Genomic DNA, 19,595 nt, shown 5'->3' on the forward strand with positions numbered 1-19,595 from the left:
TAGTGAAGGGCCCAAAACTGGACACAATGCTCGAGGTAGGGCCACAGAACATTGTCAGGTTGCTCAGCCCAGCACTGGGGTTCCTGTTAAGCAGCTACAGCCATGCTTGGGCAACAGGATCATTCATGATAAATCCTCTCTGTGCCTTGTGCCTGCACAGACACCATGGGAGGCCCCAGTGAAGTCACTCTTTCTCCATATCAGTCCTCCTCTCCTTGAACCTAACTGATATTCCCAAAAGGACAGAATTTTACTCAGTTTCTCCCATGGTCCAAGAATAAGGAAAGTGAGTCAGTCCATCTCTCTCTGTCTTTCTCTTCACCAACTACTGGCAGATCTGGGGCATTCCTGCCTTACATCAGTTACATGTGTTGAGCTGATGGCACTGATATATCTCATTTGGACCACGGTCTTGCACAACCCAAACACATGGAACAATATTTTCCTTCCTGAGGTATTTCCTCCAAAAGCCTTCTCTGCATTAATGAAACCTTGTAAGATGAGTAGAAAGAACCCGTGCTCTTTAGGGAATTTGGGTTCCAATTGGATTTCGCCAATGATGCAGAGAGATTAAATGACTATGATCAGGTTATTCTTTCTTCTTTCTGTCTAAATTTGCTTGGTATGTGGAAAACTTGTCAGCAGAAGTGTCTTCCGTTGAGTCTTCATTTCCAGTTATCAAACCGGCAGCATCTTTCATTGCACTTCTTGTTTGCTGTGCCACGATGCCATTCTTTTGTACTGGTAGAATCACAGAATGGTAAGGGTTGGAAGGGACCTCTGGAGATCCTCTAGTCCAACCCCCTGCCAAAGCAGGTCCACCCAGAGCAGGTTACACAGGAACACATCCAGACAGGTTTTGAATGTCTCCAGAGAAGGAGACTCCACACCCTCTCTGGGCAGCCTGTTCCAGGGCTCTGCCATCCTCAAAGTAAAGAAGTTTTTCCTCATGTTCTGATGGAATTTCCTCTGTTCCAGCTTGTGCCCATTAGCCCCTTGTCCTGTCATTGGGCACCACTGAAGAGTCTGGCCCCATCCTCTTGACACCCACCCTTTAGAAACTGATAAGCGTTGATGAGTTCCCCCCTCAGTCTTTTCTTCTCCAGGCTAAACAGATCCAGGTCTTCTCAGCCGTTCCTCGTGAAACAGATGCTCTAGTCCCTTGAGCTTCTTCACAGGCCTGCACTGGACTCTCTCCAATAATTCTTTGTCTTTATTGAACTGGGGATCCAAGAGCTGGACACAGTACTCCAGATGTGGCCTCACCAAGGCAGAGCAAAGGGCAAGGATGAGCTCCCTCAACCTGCTGACCATGCTCTTCTTAATGCACTCCAGGAGACCATTGGCCTTGGCCACAAGGGCATGTTGGTGGCCCATGGTCAATGTGTTGCCCACCAGGGCTCCAAGGTCTCTCTCTGCAGAGCTGCTCTCCAGCAGGTCAGCCTCCAGCCTCTTCTGGTGCATGGTACCTCCCTTGGTGCCGCACCCTACACTTGTCCTTGTTGAACTTCACATTCTGGTGCATGGTACCTCCCTTGGTGCAGCACTTGTCCTTGTTGAACTTCACTAGGTTCCTCTTCGCCCAACTCTTGCCTGTCCAGCTCTTACTGTACGGTGGCACAACCTTCTGGTGTGTCATCCCAGTTTTGTGTCAAACTTGCTGAGGGTACTCTCTGTGCCCTCATCCAGGTCATGGATGATACATTGAATAAGACTGGATCCAGTACTGACCCTTGGAGAGCACCATGAGTCACAGGCTTCCAACTCCAGGAAGTTGGTGGAGAACCTGCTCTCGGATCTGTCAGAGGAGTAAACAAACATTGCTGCAAACAAATCTTTCAGTTTTTGCAAAGCAAAATGAAAATGTTTGAGCTACAAGCCCTTTGCACTCTGGGCTGTTATTTCTGCCTGACAGCATCCTGAAGGGCAGAGCTGTGTTGCTGGAGCTGTGCCAATGTGGGCACATTGTTTTTTTAAAAAAACAAAAAACAAACCCACCCAACTATTTCAGTGAAGCAATTCTCCGAAGAGCTCGCTTCTGACTGAAATGCAACGTTGCAATAATGCAAAAGTGTCTCGAGAGCTTAGCGCTTCCTGCCCTGCCTGTTGCTGAAGCACAGGAAGACATAGGGTTCTTGCCATATAAATTGTTTTTTGGTTTCGGTCCAAAGCAGCGTTGCTGGGAAGTCTGACATCACAGCTCCAAGTTGGCACAGTGGTGGGGAAATGCCTCCTTAATTTTCCAGCGCGGCACTTCGCCAGTAAACTTTCTTGTTATTCCTTTCGTAGTTATCTTAAAGACTTTTTTTTTTTTTTTTTCCTCTTGCAGAATTTCCTACAGTGAGGCAGTGGAAATTTTGAAGCAGGCTTCTCAAACTTTCACTTTCAAGCCAGAGGTAGGTACTTGCCTGGTGGCTTATCCCCGTGCCTGTTCATGGGCATGGCCAGCCTGAACTTTGAAAATCTCACAGAATCATCTAGGCTGGAAGAGACCCTCGGGATCATCGAGTCCAACCATCTACCCTACTCTAAAGTTCTCCCCTACACCATATCCCCCAACACCACATCTAAACGGTTCTTAAACACATCCAGGGATGGTGACTCAACCACCTCCCTGGGCAGCCTATTCCAATGCCCGACCACTCTCTCTGAATCTCCTTTCTCTCTTTCTGATACCACGAGAGTCGTTACTTCGTAAGTCGTTACTTACAGGTTATCTGCCTCCCGGGGTGCTTGCTGAGCTGTAACCCAGTGTTATGGTTTGAGAAACCCATAATAATTTATTGTCATTTAGACAATTATTCTATCACCCATGACCCTTCCCAATCCAGGAAGGGGAATCAGGGAAAAACAAAGAAACAACAAGGGTTGAAATATAAATAGATTTAGTATTTCACTGAATTTCACTGAATTTTTTAGAGTTGGAAGGGACCATAGAGATCTTCTAGTCCAACTCCCCTGCCAAAGCAGGACCACCCAGAGCTTGTCAGAGCATGTTACTCAGGACTGCATCCAGGCAGGTCTTGAAAATTTCCAAGGAAGGGGACCCCACAACCTCCCTGGGCAGCCTGTTCCAGGGCTCCGTCACCCTCACCGTGAAAAAGTTCTTCCTCATATTTAAGTGGAACCTCTTATGTTCCAACTTGTGCCCATTGCCCCTCGTCCTCTCACTGGGAACCACTGAAAAGAGTCTGGCTCCCTCCTCCCTCAGCCCGCCCTTGAGATACTTGTAGGCATTAGTAAGGTCTCCCCTCAGCCTTCTCTTCTCCAGACTAAAGAGTCCCAGCTCTTTCAGCCTCTCCTCATAAGGGAGATGCTCCAATCCTTGAATCATCTTTGTAGCCCTACGCTGGACTCTTTCCAGTAGTTCCTTGTCTCTCTTGAACTGGGGAGCCCAGAACTGGACGCAGTATTCCAGTTGTGGCCTCACCAGTGCAGAGTAGAGGAGCAGAATGACCTCCCTTGACCTGCTGGCCACACTCTTTCCTATACAGCCCAGATAAGACTAAATAATTAATATTAATAATAATAAAGAACCAGTATTGATCCCAGTACCAACATTAAATACACAAGGATTATACTCAGCCCATTCTATCAGCAGGAAGCTGTGTGCTCCCAGCAGGGGACAGCAAATGTGGGACACTGTGAGCGCTGTGGCCTCCGAAAGAAGGGAAGGGCTCAGGGGTCCAGCACCAGGGCAAGAAGTTCTCTGGATGGCAGCCATCAATTGAGAGAGAGAGAACCGCACAGCAAACTTTCTAATTTATACTGAATGTGACATTTATGGTATGAAATAACCCTGTTGGCAGCTTCGGTCAAGTGCCCGGGTCTCTCGCTTCTCCTCATCCCTGCACCTGTCAAGCTCGAAAACACCGAGACCTTGAAACCTACATACCACAGCTGGCTATAAAGTAAATACTTTCATCAATTAAAACACAAGGGTTTTCTAAAAGTGCAGTTTTCCCAAGCATTAGAAGAGAAATTAGTCCTGTGTTGCTCAAACCAGACACTCAGGTATAACTTTTGCCCTTTGGGGTTGAAATGGGAGCAATATAAAGGAGTGAGATCTGCAGCATAAGAACATGTGGTATTTGCAGGAAAGGAAGTGATGAATTTGCTGTTGAAGGACTGGAGCTGTAGTAAAGATGCTTCTCTTTCCTGTCTGTGAGTAGTGCTGAGTGTGGATTCAGTGGCAATCATCTGAGGAGAGTTGCTGCAGCAGTCATCAAACAAAGGAATGATATTGGGATAGAATCAAAAGTTTGACAAGGACTAATAAGCCAAAACCATGTCAAAATAATGTGTAAGCTAGATGTAGGTAAAGGGAATCCCTTGTCTTTCCAAAGCATATTGAGTGGGAAAAAATACCATGTGTTACTCTTTCTGTTTTCTAAAAATCATATTTTGCCCAATTTCAAACATACAGACCCCAGTAGGGAGCGCTTTCTTGGTGGTGCTCATCTCGTGTGTACTAATTAATCTTTATCTCATTCTGCTGCTTTGAGGAAAAGAACCCTCTGGCTGAAGCCACCTGCGTAGCCCATTGCATGGCTGTCTCCTCTCTGTGTACTAGTGGGTGTAGAACCTTAAATCCTGTATCTACTGCCTTAATCTGAGACAGCAAACTCAGGATATTTTCAGATGAGGAGAGTCTGCAGAATATCTGTTCCCCTCTTCTTTCCACTCCCATAATATTCTTTGCATATCCTGTAATGGACTGGAGGTCTCTTGTCAAAAGCCACAGAATTTATAACAGCACTGGGAGAAAGGAGAAGTGAAGGACATTGGAAATGTCCAAGGCTTCTGATAACAAAGAATTGGTTAATAGGATGCTGGGTTTTCTTAAGTGAGAATTAATGTAGCATGTAAGAGGACACAGCAGGGAAGAGGGCGGCGAGCCCAGCAAAGCTGCTTTCTATAAACCAAAGATAATACTGAAATAAAGCTGGTTTCTGGGTTGAGTAAGCTGGCTTTGGATGGGTGCCTGTTTCCCTTAAGTTATGCAGAGTGTGGGTTTTGGTTTGGTTTTTGTTTGTTTGTTTGGGGTTGTTTTTTTTTCTGATTTGATACCACATGCTTGGGCTTGGTGCAGGGATGAGCTGGCCCTGTTCCGTAAAAGTCAAACCATGTTATTTTCATTGCTTTGCTCTGCCTTAAAACTCGTAAAACTCCGTCTGCTGAGCAGATTTTTCCCAGTGGCCTGGTGAGAAGTTGCTCTGCTTGGTTTCATGTCATTCAGAGCTGTACATCTCTCCTGCGCAGGGATTTTGCTGGGTCTCTTGCCACAAGCAGGATCTCAGGTCCCTTTTGCTGTCTTTACAGTGGGGCTGCGACCTCCAAACAGAACACGAAAAGTACCTGGTGAAGCACTGCGGTGATGTTCCCCTGTTTGTGATCAACTACCCATATGACCTCAAGCCTTTCTACATGCGGGACAACGAAGATGGACCTCAACACACAGTGAGTCCATAGGTCACACTTCCACCTCTTTTTTTGGCTAGGTCTTAGCCTTCTGAGAGACAGACAGATGAGGATCTGCTGGCCCTCCAGTCCAGAAGTCCAAGATAAGACATGCCCATCAGGTGATCCTCTTCTGTCGTTTTCCTGTTGTAGAAGGAATCCTCAAAGCAGGAACAACAGGAGAAGGATTCAGGAGTTGGGTAGCGTCGAGTTTTTGCTAAGTCCTTTAAGACAGATTTGCAATAGTTTAATTTTTTTTTCCTGGTAGACTTGTGTACTACTAGGTGAAATACCTGGAATTGCATGACTCTGAGCAGCCCGTGAATCTCTTGTCATCCAAATCTACCATCTGTGTAATTCTCAAGTAGCAGATGGACACAAGACGTAAACTCTTCCTCCACAAGTCTCGTGCTTTGAAGGTGTGAATTCTCAGCTGAACTGAGACAACCTGAAACATTGCTTCTGCTGAAAAGAGCTGCTACCCCACTGTGTGCCACTGTCACTTCACAGCTCAGCTGTGGGTGAAGGTGCTCTACAAAACAAAACAGAGAAGAAAACCAGGCCAAAGCTAACAGCAGAGGTGATAACACTGGAATCTGAACACTTGAATCAGCACATCAAGTGCCGTTGGGCCATTTGTACCTTTACCAATCCCTACAGCTTGCTCAAGGAATGGGGGCAGATGGGGTAAACCCACGTTGCAAGCATCAGAGCAGCTTAAACTTTAAGGGAATCAGGGCTTCAAAGCCCTGTCCAACCTGGCCTTGAACACCTCCCAGGATGGGGCAGCCACAGCTTCTCTGGGCAACCTGGGCCAGTGTCTCGCCACCCTCACAGCAAAGAATTTCTTCCTAACATCTAATCTAAATCTCCCCTCTTTCAGTTTAAAATCATTACCCCTTATCCATTGATCCACTCCCTGATCAAAAGTCTCTCCCCCATCTCTCCTGTAGGTCCCCTTTAGGTATTGGAAGGGGTTCTAAGGTCTCCCCGGAGCCTTCTCTTCTCCAGGCTGAACACCCCCAACTCTCTCAGCCTGTCCTCATAGGAGAGGTGCTCCAGCCCTTTTTTAGGTTTCCTATAGGCTTACTAATTTTTATCATTGTAAAGTTCCCTCCCAGCCTTCTCCTGTCAACAAGGGACTTTTCAAGCATTTGCAAATACTTACCTAAGTGTCCTGGTCTCAATAAAAGAATTACAGTGGCTTTTTACAAACAGCCATCTGGTGTCAACTGTACTTCTGCTGTAGCCTCTGTGGCCACATGGGATGACTCACGTTGGGTTTCTGTCCTTTAAGGTTGCAGCTGTTGATCTCCTGGTACCAGGAATTGGGGAATTGTGTGGAGGCAGCTTGAGAGAGGAGCGACTGCCCTTCCTTGAATCACGCTTACAGAGGTACGGAAAACCTGCAGGTGCCAGGAAACCAGCCTGACCAAGAGAGCATTTCAGCAGCTTGCAGTGGTTGGCAAGACAGAGGGAGCAGAAGGTCAGCTAATGCTGTTTAAAAAAAGCCTATTTTTATCTTTGAGATATCTATTTGAGATATCTTTGAGATATCTATCTGAGTAGGTGATCACCAACTGGTGAAGAAGTTCTTGTGCTTCTGCTGTAGGTATGCAAACTGCCTCTCTGATTTAGCTCTTCAGAGAAGAAGAGTTTAGTTTCTGCTAGGAGGCCATGGCAGCAGAATGGGACAATCATCTGGAAGATGGCCTGATATGAGGCATTCACCCTTGAGCCTTTTCTTCGCAGCTTTTGTGGCTGTGAGAGGCTTGCGAAGGTGGAAGTTGTCATGTAGATGAAACTTAGATGTATTTGTCATCGTGTTGTGTAAGGCAGGAACTGCAGCTTGGGTCAGAAGCTCTGCTGTGATGCAGAACCACCATTTCAGAGAACGTGGTTCTTTGCTAACAGTTTGGTGGGAGTCTTCTCTGGAACCACCTGCAACCTGGACTATGTCATCTGGGCTATGGGTCATCTTTCCCTGCTACTTAGTTCTGGATCATATGAGTTTGAGTAATTTCAGGCTAAATTCACTATCAGAATATCAAAGCTGCTGTTTGGTTAACAGTAATTAACATTATGGATGGGGTAATTCTCCATAGACAATTACTCCCTGGGTCCTCGCTGATTGTTCACAAGAACCTTTCATAACTGTGATGAGTCCATTTGGGCCAGTCATACACTTGTGGAAAGCAATTTTGGAGGAGGATTAGTCCCAGAGCAACACCGTTTGCACACTGGGAATGAATTTGTTGCTTAAATCAGCCACGTGCTCCCAGAGATAGAGCTACTCAGTGGAGAAGAGCAAAATCCATTTCAGCATCATGAATCCGAAAGGCGCAGGGCAATTAAAATCACCAGAACATTGGTTCTCAATTGCTGGTGTAGGATGATATTGCTCCCTGGGCTTCCTGCTGCAATTTTTTCTCTTCAAATTTTTACCAGTAAGATCTAGAGTCCACGGCCCTCAAGGTGTGCAGCTGGAGGAGGCATCCTCGTGGAGGCTGAAAACAGACTTTCTTGTTTGTCAGGGAAGTCACAGAAAGTATTTCAAGCTACAGATGGGGTGTGTCTTCAGTGACCTTAAAGTACAGCTCTGCACTGAAGACTACCTGGAAAAATAACACCTCTTTTCACATGGTTTTTCTCAGTTTTGAGTACTCAGGATCTGATCTGCTGAGTTCAGGCTTTTAAATTCTACTTCCTGCACACCCGGCGTAACGAAGGGAGATAAAGAAGGGGATTCTTGTCTCCTTATACACCCTTCATACAATAGCTCTCCAAGTCCAAGTCACTGGGACAGCTGCAAAGCACCGAAGATGAGAGAAGTGATCTCTCTTTGCTTACAGCCTTTTCTGTCCATGTTCAAAGAAATGAGAAAAAAGAACCACCCAACAACTTTGTTCTGGTTCTGCCAGGGCAGGAAAAGGAGAGAGAGTGCACAATTAGAAAAAGACATATTTTATTTACTAATTTTACAGAAGTTGACACACGTTATTAAAGCTATTATTAAAGAGTTCAGTGGTTTTGTCCACTATGGAAGGGGAACCACATAGCCACACAAGTGAAGAGAGATTTTTGACTCTCTCATAAATGAGGTTGGCTGCATGTCATTGTAAATTTAATATTCAGGCCTGTACTCTCCAAACATTCACAAGCAGAGTTTAGTGATATGCTCAAAGTTAAGAATATGCACAATGAAGCTGGGATCAACCCTGTATGTTGACAAAACAAACTTTGCATTTTAAGAAGCATGTTGGGAATCTGTTCAAGATTGTCTGCTGATTACCAGAACTGACAGCCGCTAATTGTATCTTCCCTTAATTTCCTGCCTTTCCTTTTTGGACTGAATTTAGTCATCAGACCCTCCCTTTTCTTGTAGCATTCTCTTCCAGGCAAGTGCTGTTTGTGCGGATCTCCTCTCTTCCTTTACTTACAGGGGTTTCTCTTTTTGTTCCACAGATTAGGACTCACGGATTCCTACCAATGGTAAGACACTTGCTTGGTCTGCAAGCTCTATTTCTTCTTTTGAGACTCTTTAGAAAACTATTTCATTTTTTTTGATCCTGTTCTTGAGGGAACGTTTCTTGGCCCAGTTGCCCTGTCATCGCTGCCAGTCTAAATGGAACGGCCAGTTCATTTAAACAAAGTTTAATCCGATGCTACTTAGTTTGTCTTCCCAATTTGTAAACTCACAGCATAGGTCATTCCTTTCAGGATGGCATGAAGTGGATTAATTTACAACCCATGAATGATTTTTGATATTAAATCATTAAGCTGTGTTCCATGTTGAATAGATTCTGACCGCCATCGCACCAGATAAACAAGTTACGGAACCACAAGCAATTTGTGACCTTTAACAGCCCTATGAATAACTCCCTTTGCAATTGACAGGGCAATCGGGTCGAAAAATCTACCCTAACAAAGCGGTTGAAGCAATTAAAACTGTCCTGCTAAGGAGACAAAACAACCTTTGAATTAATGGTTTAGCCTATTAAAACGACGGAAGTATCTTAGTGTTCCTCTTGACAAGTGTTTCTCGGTACGTACTTTGTCATAGCTACTGAAAGGGTGATAGTGCAGAGAATTTTAAATTTAGAAGAGTATATTCACATACTCCGCAGTATTTGGAATGATCGTTAGGGAGGCTGCTTTGAAAAAAAGCAGAGTAGTGTAGGATTCTTCACTCTCCTCTTCCCACAGTATGAAATCACTTAGAAACAGCCCATTGCACGACAAAGCTTTACATCATCTATTTGCCAACAGGGTGAATAAAATGTCTTCCTGTATTGTTTGCGTTTATGGGCCAGAATACACCATATCACTTCATCTGAGGGAAGGATTATCCTGACCAGGGGTAGTCAGTTGTGTGGTTTGATGCTGTGATACAGCCTGAGGAAGTCTGGTGTTCAGTGACAGAGCCTTCCAGCTCAGCCTTGCCTCATGCTTCCCTCAAGAGAGAAGATTGAGACCTTGCCCATCACCCATTTGCATTTCCGTGTGTTATGTAGCAATCACATTCTGGAAATTCTTTCCTCCTGTAATCTTGTTTTGGAGACTCTTTTCCTCCTCTGTTCCATCTGATGTTCCACAGATGATGTAACTTAGCAGAGAAGATGGAAACTGTTGTTGCCTCCTGCCATAGCAGGGGCTGGTGTCCCAAGAAGGTGCAGGATAGGAATAATCCTGGATGCTTCTGGACTCTGGTCCAGAATCTGCCAGAAAACAGGTAGGGGGTTTGCCAGCATCCATCTTTTCAGCAGAGGTGACAGGAGAGGCTGAAATTAATCTCCCCCAATTTAGTGATTGAATTTATCCAAAGCTGGCTCACAAGCTCCTTGAAGAACAGTTGAGTCATTCCTTTTTAAATATAATATTTGCTGACCTTAGAATGAGCAGCTGTATGGGATGTGGTCCCTTTTGAAATCTCTTTATGTATCTCTTTTTCTACCTGTTTTGCTCTCCTGCTGAGCGGGAGGATACTGGGAGGGCTCACTACCTCTAGGACAACTTGTCTGTGGGAGAGTCACTGGGCAAAGAGGCAACTGATGATCCGAGATACTGTTGTGCTTTTGCCCATTCCTAATTTTTAGAAAGCTTTTAAACAGAAGTAGATAAAGGGACATGGTCAAAGTCCTCTGAATCTTCTTCACTTCACTCCATCTTTCCTGTTGTGGAGGTTTCTTTCCATAAAGAGTATAAATTGCTGAAGTATTTGACTTGATTTTGCAGATTTATTTTCTCTCATTTTCACACTCATTCCTCTGAACTTAGATAGAAAGGAGCTCAGTGCTGTAGATGCTGATCTTGGCCAGACTCAGAGAGGTCTGAGGAACTGAGATGAGGAAGTCGGGTGATCAGAATTGACTGGCAAATCACTTGTTTTCTCTGTGAATGGGGAGTATTGAGTATATTGCCTTGTAATGGGGATTCTGATCCCCTTTGCAGCCTCCAAGTGCCAGCTTAGCACGAGCAATAACAAAGCAGGTACTTTGCAATGAACAACATGTCCTCACTACCATCAGCTTGTGCATTGTCCTGGTTTTGGCTGGGGGTTGAGCTAATTTTCTTCACAGTAGCTTGTGTGGGGCTGTGGTTTGGATTTGGCAGCCGTGCTGATAACACAGGGATGTTTTATTGCTGAGCAGGACTTAGTCATGGCCTTTTCTGCTCCTCACACCGACCCACCAGCAAGTAGGCTTGGGGGTGGCACAAGATCATAGAATCACAGAATGGTTAGAGTTGGAAGGGACCTTAAAGATCATCCCGTTCCAACCCCCTGCCATGGGCAGAGACACCTCCCACCAGACCAGGTTGCTCCAAGCCCCATCCAGCCTGGCCTTGAACCCCTCCAGGGATGGGGCAGCCCCAGCTTCTCTGGGCAACCTGTTCCAGTGTCTCACCACCCTCACAGGAAAGAATTTCTTTCTGATATCTGATCTAAATCTCCCCTCTTCCAATTTAAAACCATTACCCCTTGTCCTTTCACTACACTTCCTGACAAAGAGTCCCTCCCCAGCTCTCCTGTAGGCACCCTTCAGATATTGGAAGGCTGCTGTAAGGTCTCCCTGGATCCTTCTCTTCTCCAGGCTGAACAACCTGAGCTCTCTCAGCCTGTCCTCATAGGAGAGGTGCTCCATCCCTCTGATCATCTTCGTGGCCCTCCGCTGTACCCATCCAACAGGTCCATGGCCTTTCTATGTTGAGAACTCTGGAGCTGGACACAGTGCTCCAGGTGGGGTTTCACGAGTGCAGAGTCACCTCCCACGACCTGCTGGCCACATTTCTTTTGATGCAGCCCAGGATGCAATCCAGGTACCTTTCTGATCTTCTGGTGTAACACTGGTGGAAGCACACAGTAGCAGAGCAGAGCAGGTGTTATCTGCCATCTTAGAATGGATATTACTATGTTGCCTTGCTTCTGCTCTAGAAGGAGAACGTCGAGCTGTGTTGGACTCTTTAATTTCTAATGTTCTTTAAAGCTTGAATGCTGGAGTGTTCTGTTGGGTCCTTGTGTGGCAAGGTAGAATGGAGGAGTTGGAACAGCAGCACTGGTGAGCCACCTGCGATTCATGGCCAGTGACAGCATTTCTTATCATCCTTTAACATCCTTCAGATCCCAGCAAAAACATTTAACCCATCACTGCCCTTGGTGTGGGTGCCTGGTCCTGTTACTCCTGCTCTGGGGAGAAACCAGAGCGCTGTGCTGGGCCGTACAGGGGCAGGCAGAAAGTCAGTGCTAAAGGCAGCCAAAACTTGCCCAAACCCCACTTGTGTCGATGGGAATGTTTTAGATAGACCTCCTTGAATGCTTTTTTTTTTTTGGTGTGGATTCCCCAAAAGTTGTAACAGAACAGAAGCTGTCTGAAACCAAAGACAGCATTTTACCCAGCGTCAGAACCTGGTGATACTTTGCGTGTTTATTTCCTGAAACGTTCAACAAAATGGTCTCTCAAATGTCATTTCACTAGTAGTTTTTCATTACCCTCCTTTTTTTTTTCCCATTTTTCTCCCAGTAGAATATTCAGCTCCATAGACTGCAATATCTTTGTTCTTTCAGCCTTACTTTTTTCCAACTGGCTGCGGAGGCTTTAGTATAACAAGCTGGTTACATAAAAGATCAAAATTATATTTGTTTTGAAAGGAGACCGAAAATATTACATTCTGCTTATGAATGGTCACTGAGAAAGCACTGATCTTCAACAGTGCCTTGCCGTGCAGCGCAGGAGCTCGTGATGATAAAAGGGTATAGATTTTTAAAAGGATAAAAGGAAATGCTTTTCTAACTTGGCACATAACAAGCTCCTGGAATTCACTGCCAGGGGATGTTGTTGCAGCACATACTTTAGTAAGATTCAAATCTCTGCAGAAGTCCTCCAGGTCCAGAATGTGAACTCTGGGCCTGGCTGGGGTCACAGAAACTTATTTCCCCAGTGGAATAATGTTGCAGAGTCCCCCAGTTGCCAATGGAGGGCTCAGCTCTTCTCTTAGGTTACCATCTACTAGGAGAAATAGCTGGACTAGTTCATGACTGGTTTTGAGGTGAGAAGCATCCAATGTCTGGAGACTGTTGAATGAAGGAAAACCCCAGGGAGCGTTTTCCAGCCTAAAGGGAATTTTCTCTTCATCTGCAGGCAGTTACTTTTTCTTTCATCTGGGAAGAATGGAAAATTTTCTCAATTCCTTTGCTGCTTCTAAGCACGGGCGTCAGAAAGGTTTCGCAGGCTTGATCCTCAGCACGTTTAATTCAATGGACTTTTTCCATTAACTTTAATGGGTTTTGTTTCGCTCCTTTTGCCAAAATGGCCTCTCAAAGTGCTTTGAGATCTCCAGATGAAAGCCCTGGATAAGCAAGGGTAGAATTTATTGTTATTGTTCATCTGGAAGAAGCGAGAGTTATTTCATTTCCTTACAATGACTTTATAAACTCTGTTGCCAGCAAATGGGGAAAAAAAGATGCTAAGCTTAGTCTCAACTGGCTTTGCACAGCCTGAGATATGTCATCAGAAATATTTGTGCGGGTTTTTATATTACCAGTTGCAAGTTAGAGTTGTCACCATCTGGTTTGCCAGTTCTGCTCAGAACTACTGAGCTCGTTACAGATTGATCAGCCACGGGCAGCACCCACATCCCTCACATTCACGAGGTCTTTCCTATTTCCCAAGTCCCCACCCTCTGCATCAGATCTGCCCACTGTCTTCCTCGCAAACCCTTGAGAAGCTGCTCAGAGGAGCTCCCTGGGGGCAGTTCCCAGTGTAATAGTGGAAATTCAAGTCTTCTTAATGCAGTCTGTATGGAGAGCATATGGATGAAGGCCACCATGCTGTTGCACAGCCTATTCCCAGTGTAATAGCGGAAATTCAAGTCTTAATGCAGTCTGTATGGAGTGCATACGGATGAAGGCCACCATGCTGTTGCACAGCCTACATAGAATCATGGAATGGTTAGAGTTGGAAGGGACCTTAAAGATTATCAAGTTCCAACCCCATGCCATGGGCAGGGACACCTCCCACCAGACCAGGTTGCTCAAAGACTCATCCAGCCTGGCCTTGAACCTCTCCAGGGATGGGGCAGCCACAGCTTCTCTGGGCAATATCCTATCCATGTTCATATGCTAAGCATAGTCTTCATCACAAGCTGTGGGGTGGATGCAACTAAGCCTCAGCAAGCCAAGCTAACACCCAGCAGTACAGAGAGATCCCAGTCTCAAGCCTGTGGATCAACTTGCAGTGTAGGAAAAACTGCACTCTGTGTGTGTCAGTGCTAGTAGGAAGAGGCATGAAGTTATAGAATCATAGAATGGTTAGAGTTGGAAGTTAAAGATCATCCAGTTCCAACCCCCTGCCATGAGCAGGGACACCTCCCACCAGACCAGGTTGCTCAAAGCCTCATCCAGCCTGGCCTTGAACCCCTCCAGGGATGGGGCATCCACAACTTCTCTGAGTCGTCTAGGTTGGAAGGGACCTTTCAGATCATTAAGTCCAACCATCAACCCAACACTGACAAAAACCATCACTAAACCATGTGCCTCAGTGCCACATCTACCTGTCTTTTAAATACCTCCAGGGATGGTGACTCCACTTCCCTGGGCAGCCTGTTCGAATGTTTGATAACACTTTCAGTGAAGAAATTTTTCATTGTTTCCATCTTAAACCTCCCCTGGTGCAACTTGAGGCTATTTCCTCATGTTACCTGGGAGAAGAGACTGACCCCCTCGGCTACACCCTCCTTTCAGGGAGTTGTAGAGAGCGAGAAGACCTCCCCTCAGCCTCCTTTTCTTCAGGCTGAACACCCCCAGATCCATCAGCTGCTCCTCATAAGACTTACTCTCCAGACCCCTCACCAGCTCCATTGCCCTTCTCTGGACACACTCCAGCCCCTCAATGGCTTTCCTGTTGTGAGGGACCCAAAACTTGACCCAGCCCTCAAGGTGGGGCCTCACCAGTCCAGGGGGGCGATCACTTCCCTAGTCCTGCTGGCCACTCTATTCCTGATACAGGCCAGGATGCTGTTGGCTTTCTTGGCCACCTGGACACACTGCTGGCTCACATTCTGTGTTCTGAGAATTCATAATCTGTGACTATGAAGTTCTGCTTCTAGTTTTGCTGCTTGGGCAGTGGAGCAGAGGGGAAAAACACTGGGGGAAAATCCCTGAAGATTGGATGAATGAACTGCAAAGAAAAAGTGTATTTTATAGTGTGGTATATACATATGTATTTATATATGTTTATATATATATTTATATGTAAAATATACATTATATACATTTCAGTGTACCTGCTTGGATATATGTATATAAAGTGAACTTGCTTGGAGGTCCACATGCTTCAGAATTTTGTTGGGTTGAACACTGCATTTTGAGAGTGCAGCCAAAGCCACTGATCACCTCTACTTTTGAAATAGAAGTATTCTCCAACAAATTCTACAGCTGCAAGGGATCACTCTGGCAGACTCGCTTTGACAGTATACGTTTTATGTAATGAAATATTATTTTTCCTTGCAGTTCATTAACAGGAGTTAAAATTTGGGAAGCCATTTATTAATTGTTTCCATCTTAAACCTCCCCTGGTGCAACTTGAGGCTATTTCCTCATGTTACCTGGGAGAAGAGACTGACCCCCTCGGCTACACCCTCCTTTCAGGGAGTTGTAGAGAGCGAGAAGACCTCCCCTCAGCCTCCTTTTCTTCAGGCTGAACACCCCCAGATCCATCAGCTGCTCCTCATAAGACTTACTCTCCAGACCCCTCACCAGCTCCATTGCCCTTCTCTGGACACACTCCAGCCCCTCAATGGCTTTCCTGTTGTGAGGGACCCAAAACTTGACCCAGCCCTCAAGGTGGGGCCTCACCAGTCCAGGGGGGCGATCACTTCCCTAGTCCTGCTGGCCACTCTATTCCTGATACAGGCCAGGATGCTGTTGGCTTTCTTGGCCACCTGGACACACTGCTGGCTCACATTCTGTGTTCTGAGAATTCATAATCTGTGACTATGAAGTTCTGCTTCTAGTTTTGCTGCTTGGGCAGTGGAGCAGAGGGGAAAAACACTGGGGGAAAATCCCTGAAGATTGGATGAATGAACTGCAAAGAAAAAGTGTATTTTATAGTGTGGTATATACATATGTATTTATATATGTTTATATATATATTTATATGTAAAATATACATTATATACATTTCAGTGTACCTGCTTGGATATATGTATATAAAGTGAACTTGCTTGGAGGTCCACATGCTTCAGAATTTTGTTGGGTTGAACACTGCATTTTGAGAGTGCAGCCAAAGCCACTGATCACCTCTACTTTTGAAATAGAAGTATTCTCCAACAAATTCTACAGCTGCAAGGGATCACTCTGGCAGACTCGCTTTGACAGTATACGTTTTATGTAATGAAATATTATTTTTCCTTGCAGTTCATTAACAGGAGTTAAAATTTGGGAAGCCATTTATTATGATGAATCCAATCTTAATTTTTTTTTTCACAGTGCTTTTTCTCCTCCACTCAACTACCAAAGTAGTAAAACATACATATATATTTAAGTGTACTTGATTTTTTTTTTTTTTTAAACTGGGATGATAAAATATTCGTGCACGAAGATTAGAAGCATGTAATACATCTGGAGTCACTCAGTCCCTTCCTAGTGAATTCATATAAAGAAAAATAACTTTTATGAAGTTCTGCTTCTAGTTTTGCTGCTTGGGCAGTGGAGCAGAGGGGAAAAACACTGGGGGAAAATCCCTGAAGATTGGATGAATGAACTGCAAAGAAAAAGTGTATTTTATAGTGTGGTATATACATATGTATTTATATATGTTTATATATATATTTATATGTAAAATATACATTATATACATTTCAGTGTACTTGCTTGAATATATGTATATAAAGTTTACTTGCTTGGAGGTCCACGTGCTTCAGAATTTTGTTGGCTTCAAGACTGCATTTTGAGAGTGAAGCCAAAGCCACTGATCACCTCTACTTGCAAAATAGAAATATTCTGCAACAAATTCTACAGCTGCAAGGGATCACTCGGGCAGACTCACTTTGACAGTATACCTTTCGTGCCATGATATATTATTTTTCCTTGCAGTTCATTAACAGGAGTTAAAATTTGGGAAGCCATTTATTATGATGAATCCAATCTTAATTTTTTTTTTTCACGGTGCTTTTTCTCCTCCACTCAACTATCAAAGTAGTAAAACATACATATATATTTAAGTGTACTTGATTATTTTTTTTTTTTTTTTAAACTGGGATGATAAAATATTCGTGCACGAAGATTAGAAGCATGTAATACATCTGGAGTCACTCAGTCCCTTCCTAGTGAATTCATATAAAGAAAAATAACTTTATGGCCTCAGCGAGCTCAGAAGTGGCCCCGTAAATCAATAGAACCACTGAGATGTTTTTTGCTCCTATTAAAATAAAACTGTTGGTGACAGTTTATAGCTTTAAATATTGTTTCTCTGTCTCACATCAGCTACAGTCCAGCTGGGAAATGGGGAACGTTTGACATATTCTTTTTGACACCCATATATTTGGAATATCTGCTTCATTTATTGAGTTTTCTGTGCACAACAGGTGCTGTTCTCCAAAATGAAATGTCTTGTTCCAGATCTCATTTTTAGAGAAGATATGTCCAAGATTTTTTGCTGACTTCCCGTAGAAATAAATGAATCAGTCTGTTAAGAGTGATTTGGGGAAAAAGTAACAAAAAGGAGAAGATATGTCCAAGATTTTTTTTTGCTGACTTACCGTAGAAATAAATGAATCAGTCTGTAAGAGTGATTTGGGGAAAAAGTAACAAAAAGGTGTCGTAATTACCTGAAAAGGAAAAAAAAAAATAAATCTGGAGGAGTATTCAGCAGTCAGCAAGACCAATTTAGGCTTCTGAAGAAATTACTGGAAACGAAATGACTTAGAGTATTGAAAAGAAAACAGAAAATGAAAGAATTCATTGTAGGGCAGATTTCAATGCGAGCGTGGCGAGGGTTAAACAAACCCAAGGAGGTGACTCCCATCCCTGGCAGTGGAAAAGTTTTGTGATTCTGTAGGAACCTGGGTTTGTGCCTCTGCTGGGAATATTTGAGATACACCAAAACTTCCAAAGATGCTCTCGATAGGAGCAGAGCTGCGACGTTAAAAGCTGTTCTTCCTACCAGAATGGGTTCTTGCTCCTGAACGAAACAGATTCTAGCTTATTGGCAAAGCAAAGCTACGTTTAAATGTATTTACACTTGGGGTTTCTGCTCAAAGAATTCTCCCCGTCGGGGAACCGCACCTCTCCACAGCCCTGACCGACGCCGGCTGCGTTGGCAGAAATCCAGAGCAGTTGAAGGGTCAAAGGGAAGTAATTAAGATGGAAAGCAAAACCCTCGATGAAAAACTCTCTCTGTAATTACATGGGCATCACCGTGCTGCAAATGTTAACTGTCTTGTTTAAATTACAGGTATCTAGACCTCCGAAAATTCGGCTCAACTCCTCACGGAGGCTTCGGGATGGGGTTTGAACGCTACCTGCAGTACATCTTGGGAGTTGACAATATCAAAGACGTTATTCCTTTCCCCAGGTTTTCTCACTCCTGTCTCCTGTAGCTCAGCAGTTGACTCAACGTGGAGAAAACGGCTGCTGTGATGATATGTATATAGCACATTAGGATATGACTAATTGTGTTTGAGGAGGAAATCAAGCTAATTTTTATATCAGTGAAACTCTCGGTAATTTTAATACTGGAAATTGAACAGAATACTGAAAATAATCTATGTTCTGGTGAGATTCTGGAAGCACGCTCGCAGTTAATTTGATGGCAGTTCATGTCTTCAGTGCTCTTCAGGAGGGTTAATAAATCCCACTTATCTTAAGGGTTAAGATTCTCATGAGACTAGTACAAGAATAAGTGTTGTTGGGACATAGTGGGGGTTTTATGTGAAATATTAATAAGGAGGTGTGACCTAAAACGGACTGGGAGCCAGGACTGCTGTGAGGTTTTAATAGGCTTTAATTAAATGCCGCGGCACAGTGCTTTGAAGACTTGAGTGTTATAAAATTGTGAAGTATTGTTACAGCTGCCACATGCACTTGCTCTTACGAAATGGCTACTGTAAAGCATGTTTCTCCCCACTCCCCGAGCGAAAAGCAAATATTGTTTACCTTGGAAAAACCGGCCAAACCTGGCAAGGAAAAATGTCAGATTGGAGCTGCTGGAGCGCATCAGGTGCGTGCTGTTGATTTTGTGAATCATCAATAAAGATGTACGCTGGGTTGTTTTGTAACTCTGTATGGTTCCTTCTTCGGTTATAAAACAGTAGCACTCGGTATTACAGTGTTTCCTTCAGTGCCTTTTGGTAGATGTTTTCCTTTTCTGTATCCCCAAATTGGTTGCACAACTTCTGCAGGAGATGGTTGTTTTCTGTCTCCAAGAGAGCACATGTTCAGAGCAGAAAGAAATGTTCCGTTAGATGAGAATTCATTCATCTCTCCGGAGCCAACTTGCAGTTTATTGGTGGTTCCTTTTGTTGTTGCTTTGCTTTTTTTTGTTGTTTTTTTCCTGAGAAAATCTCTCACGTGCTCATCGGACCAAGCAGTTCTGTCTATATTTTGAAACAACCAAACATCACATAGGTATTAAGTAATT

At 44.3% G+C, this 19,595-nt stretch overlaps 1 protein-coding gene across 1 annotated transcript in view; it reads left to right on the forward strand.

Moving 5' to 3' along the window:
- Window positions 1-19,233, forward strand: part of NARS2 (asparaginyl-tRNA synthetase 2, mitochondrial (putative)) — a 33,570-nt gene extending 14,337 nt beyond the window's left edge. Inside the window, exons 6-10 of the mRNA XM_014947094.1 lie at window positions 2,330-2,396; window positions 5,323-5,460; window positions 6,758-6,855; window positions 8,926-8,952; window positions 18,411-19,233. Coding sequence (XP_014802580.1) covers window positions 2,330-2,396; window positions 5,323-5,460; window positions 6,758-6,855; window positions 8,926-8,952; window positions 18,411-18,555 — 475 coding nt within the window. The 3' untranslated portion in view covers window positions 18,556-19,233. The remainder of the gene's footprint in view (window positions 1-2,329; window positions 2,397-5,322; window positions 5,461-6,757; window positions 6,856-8,925; window positions 8,953-18,410) is intronic.
- Window positions 19,234-19,595: the final 362 nt, after the last annotated feature.

Source organism: Calidris pugnax, unplaced genomic scaffold (assembly GCF_001431845.1).
Source record: "Calidris pugnax isolate Ruff unplaced genomic scaffold, ASM143184v1 scaffold121, whole genome shotgun sequence".
NCBI classification, from domain to species: domain Eukaryota; kingdom Metazoa; phylum Chordata; class Aves; order Charadriiformes; family Scolopacidae; genus Calidris; species Calidris pugnax.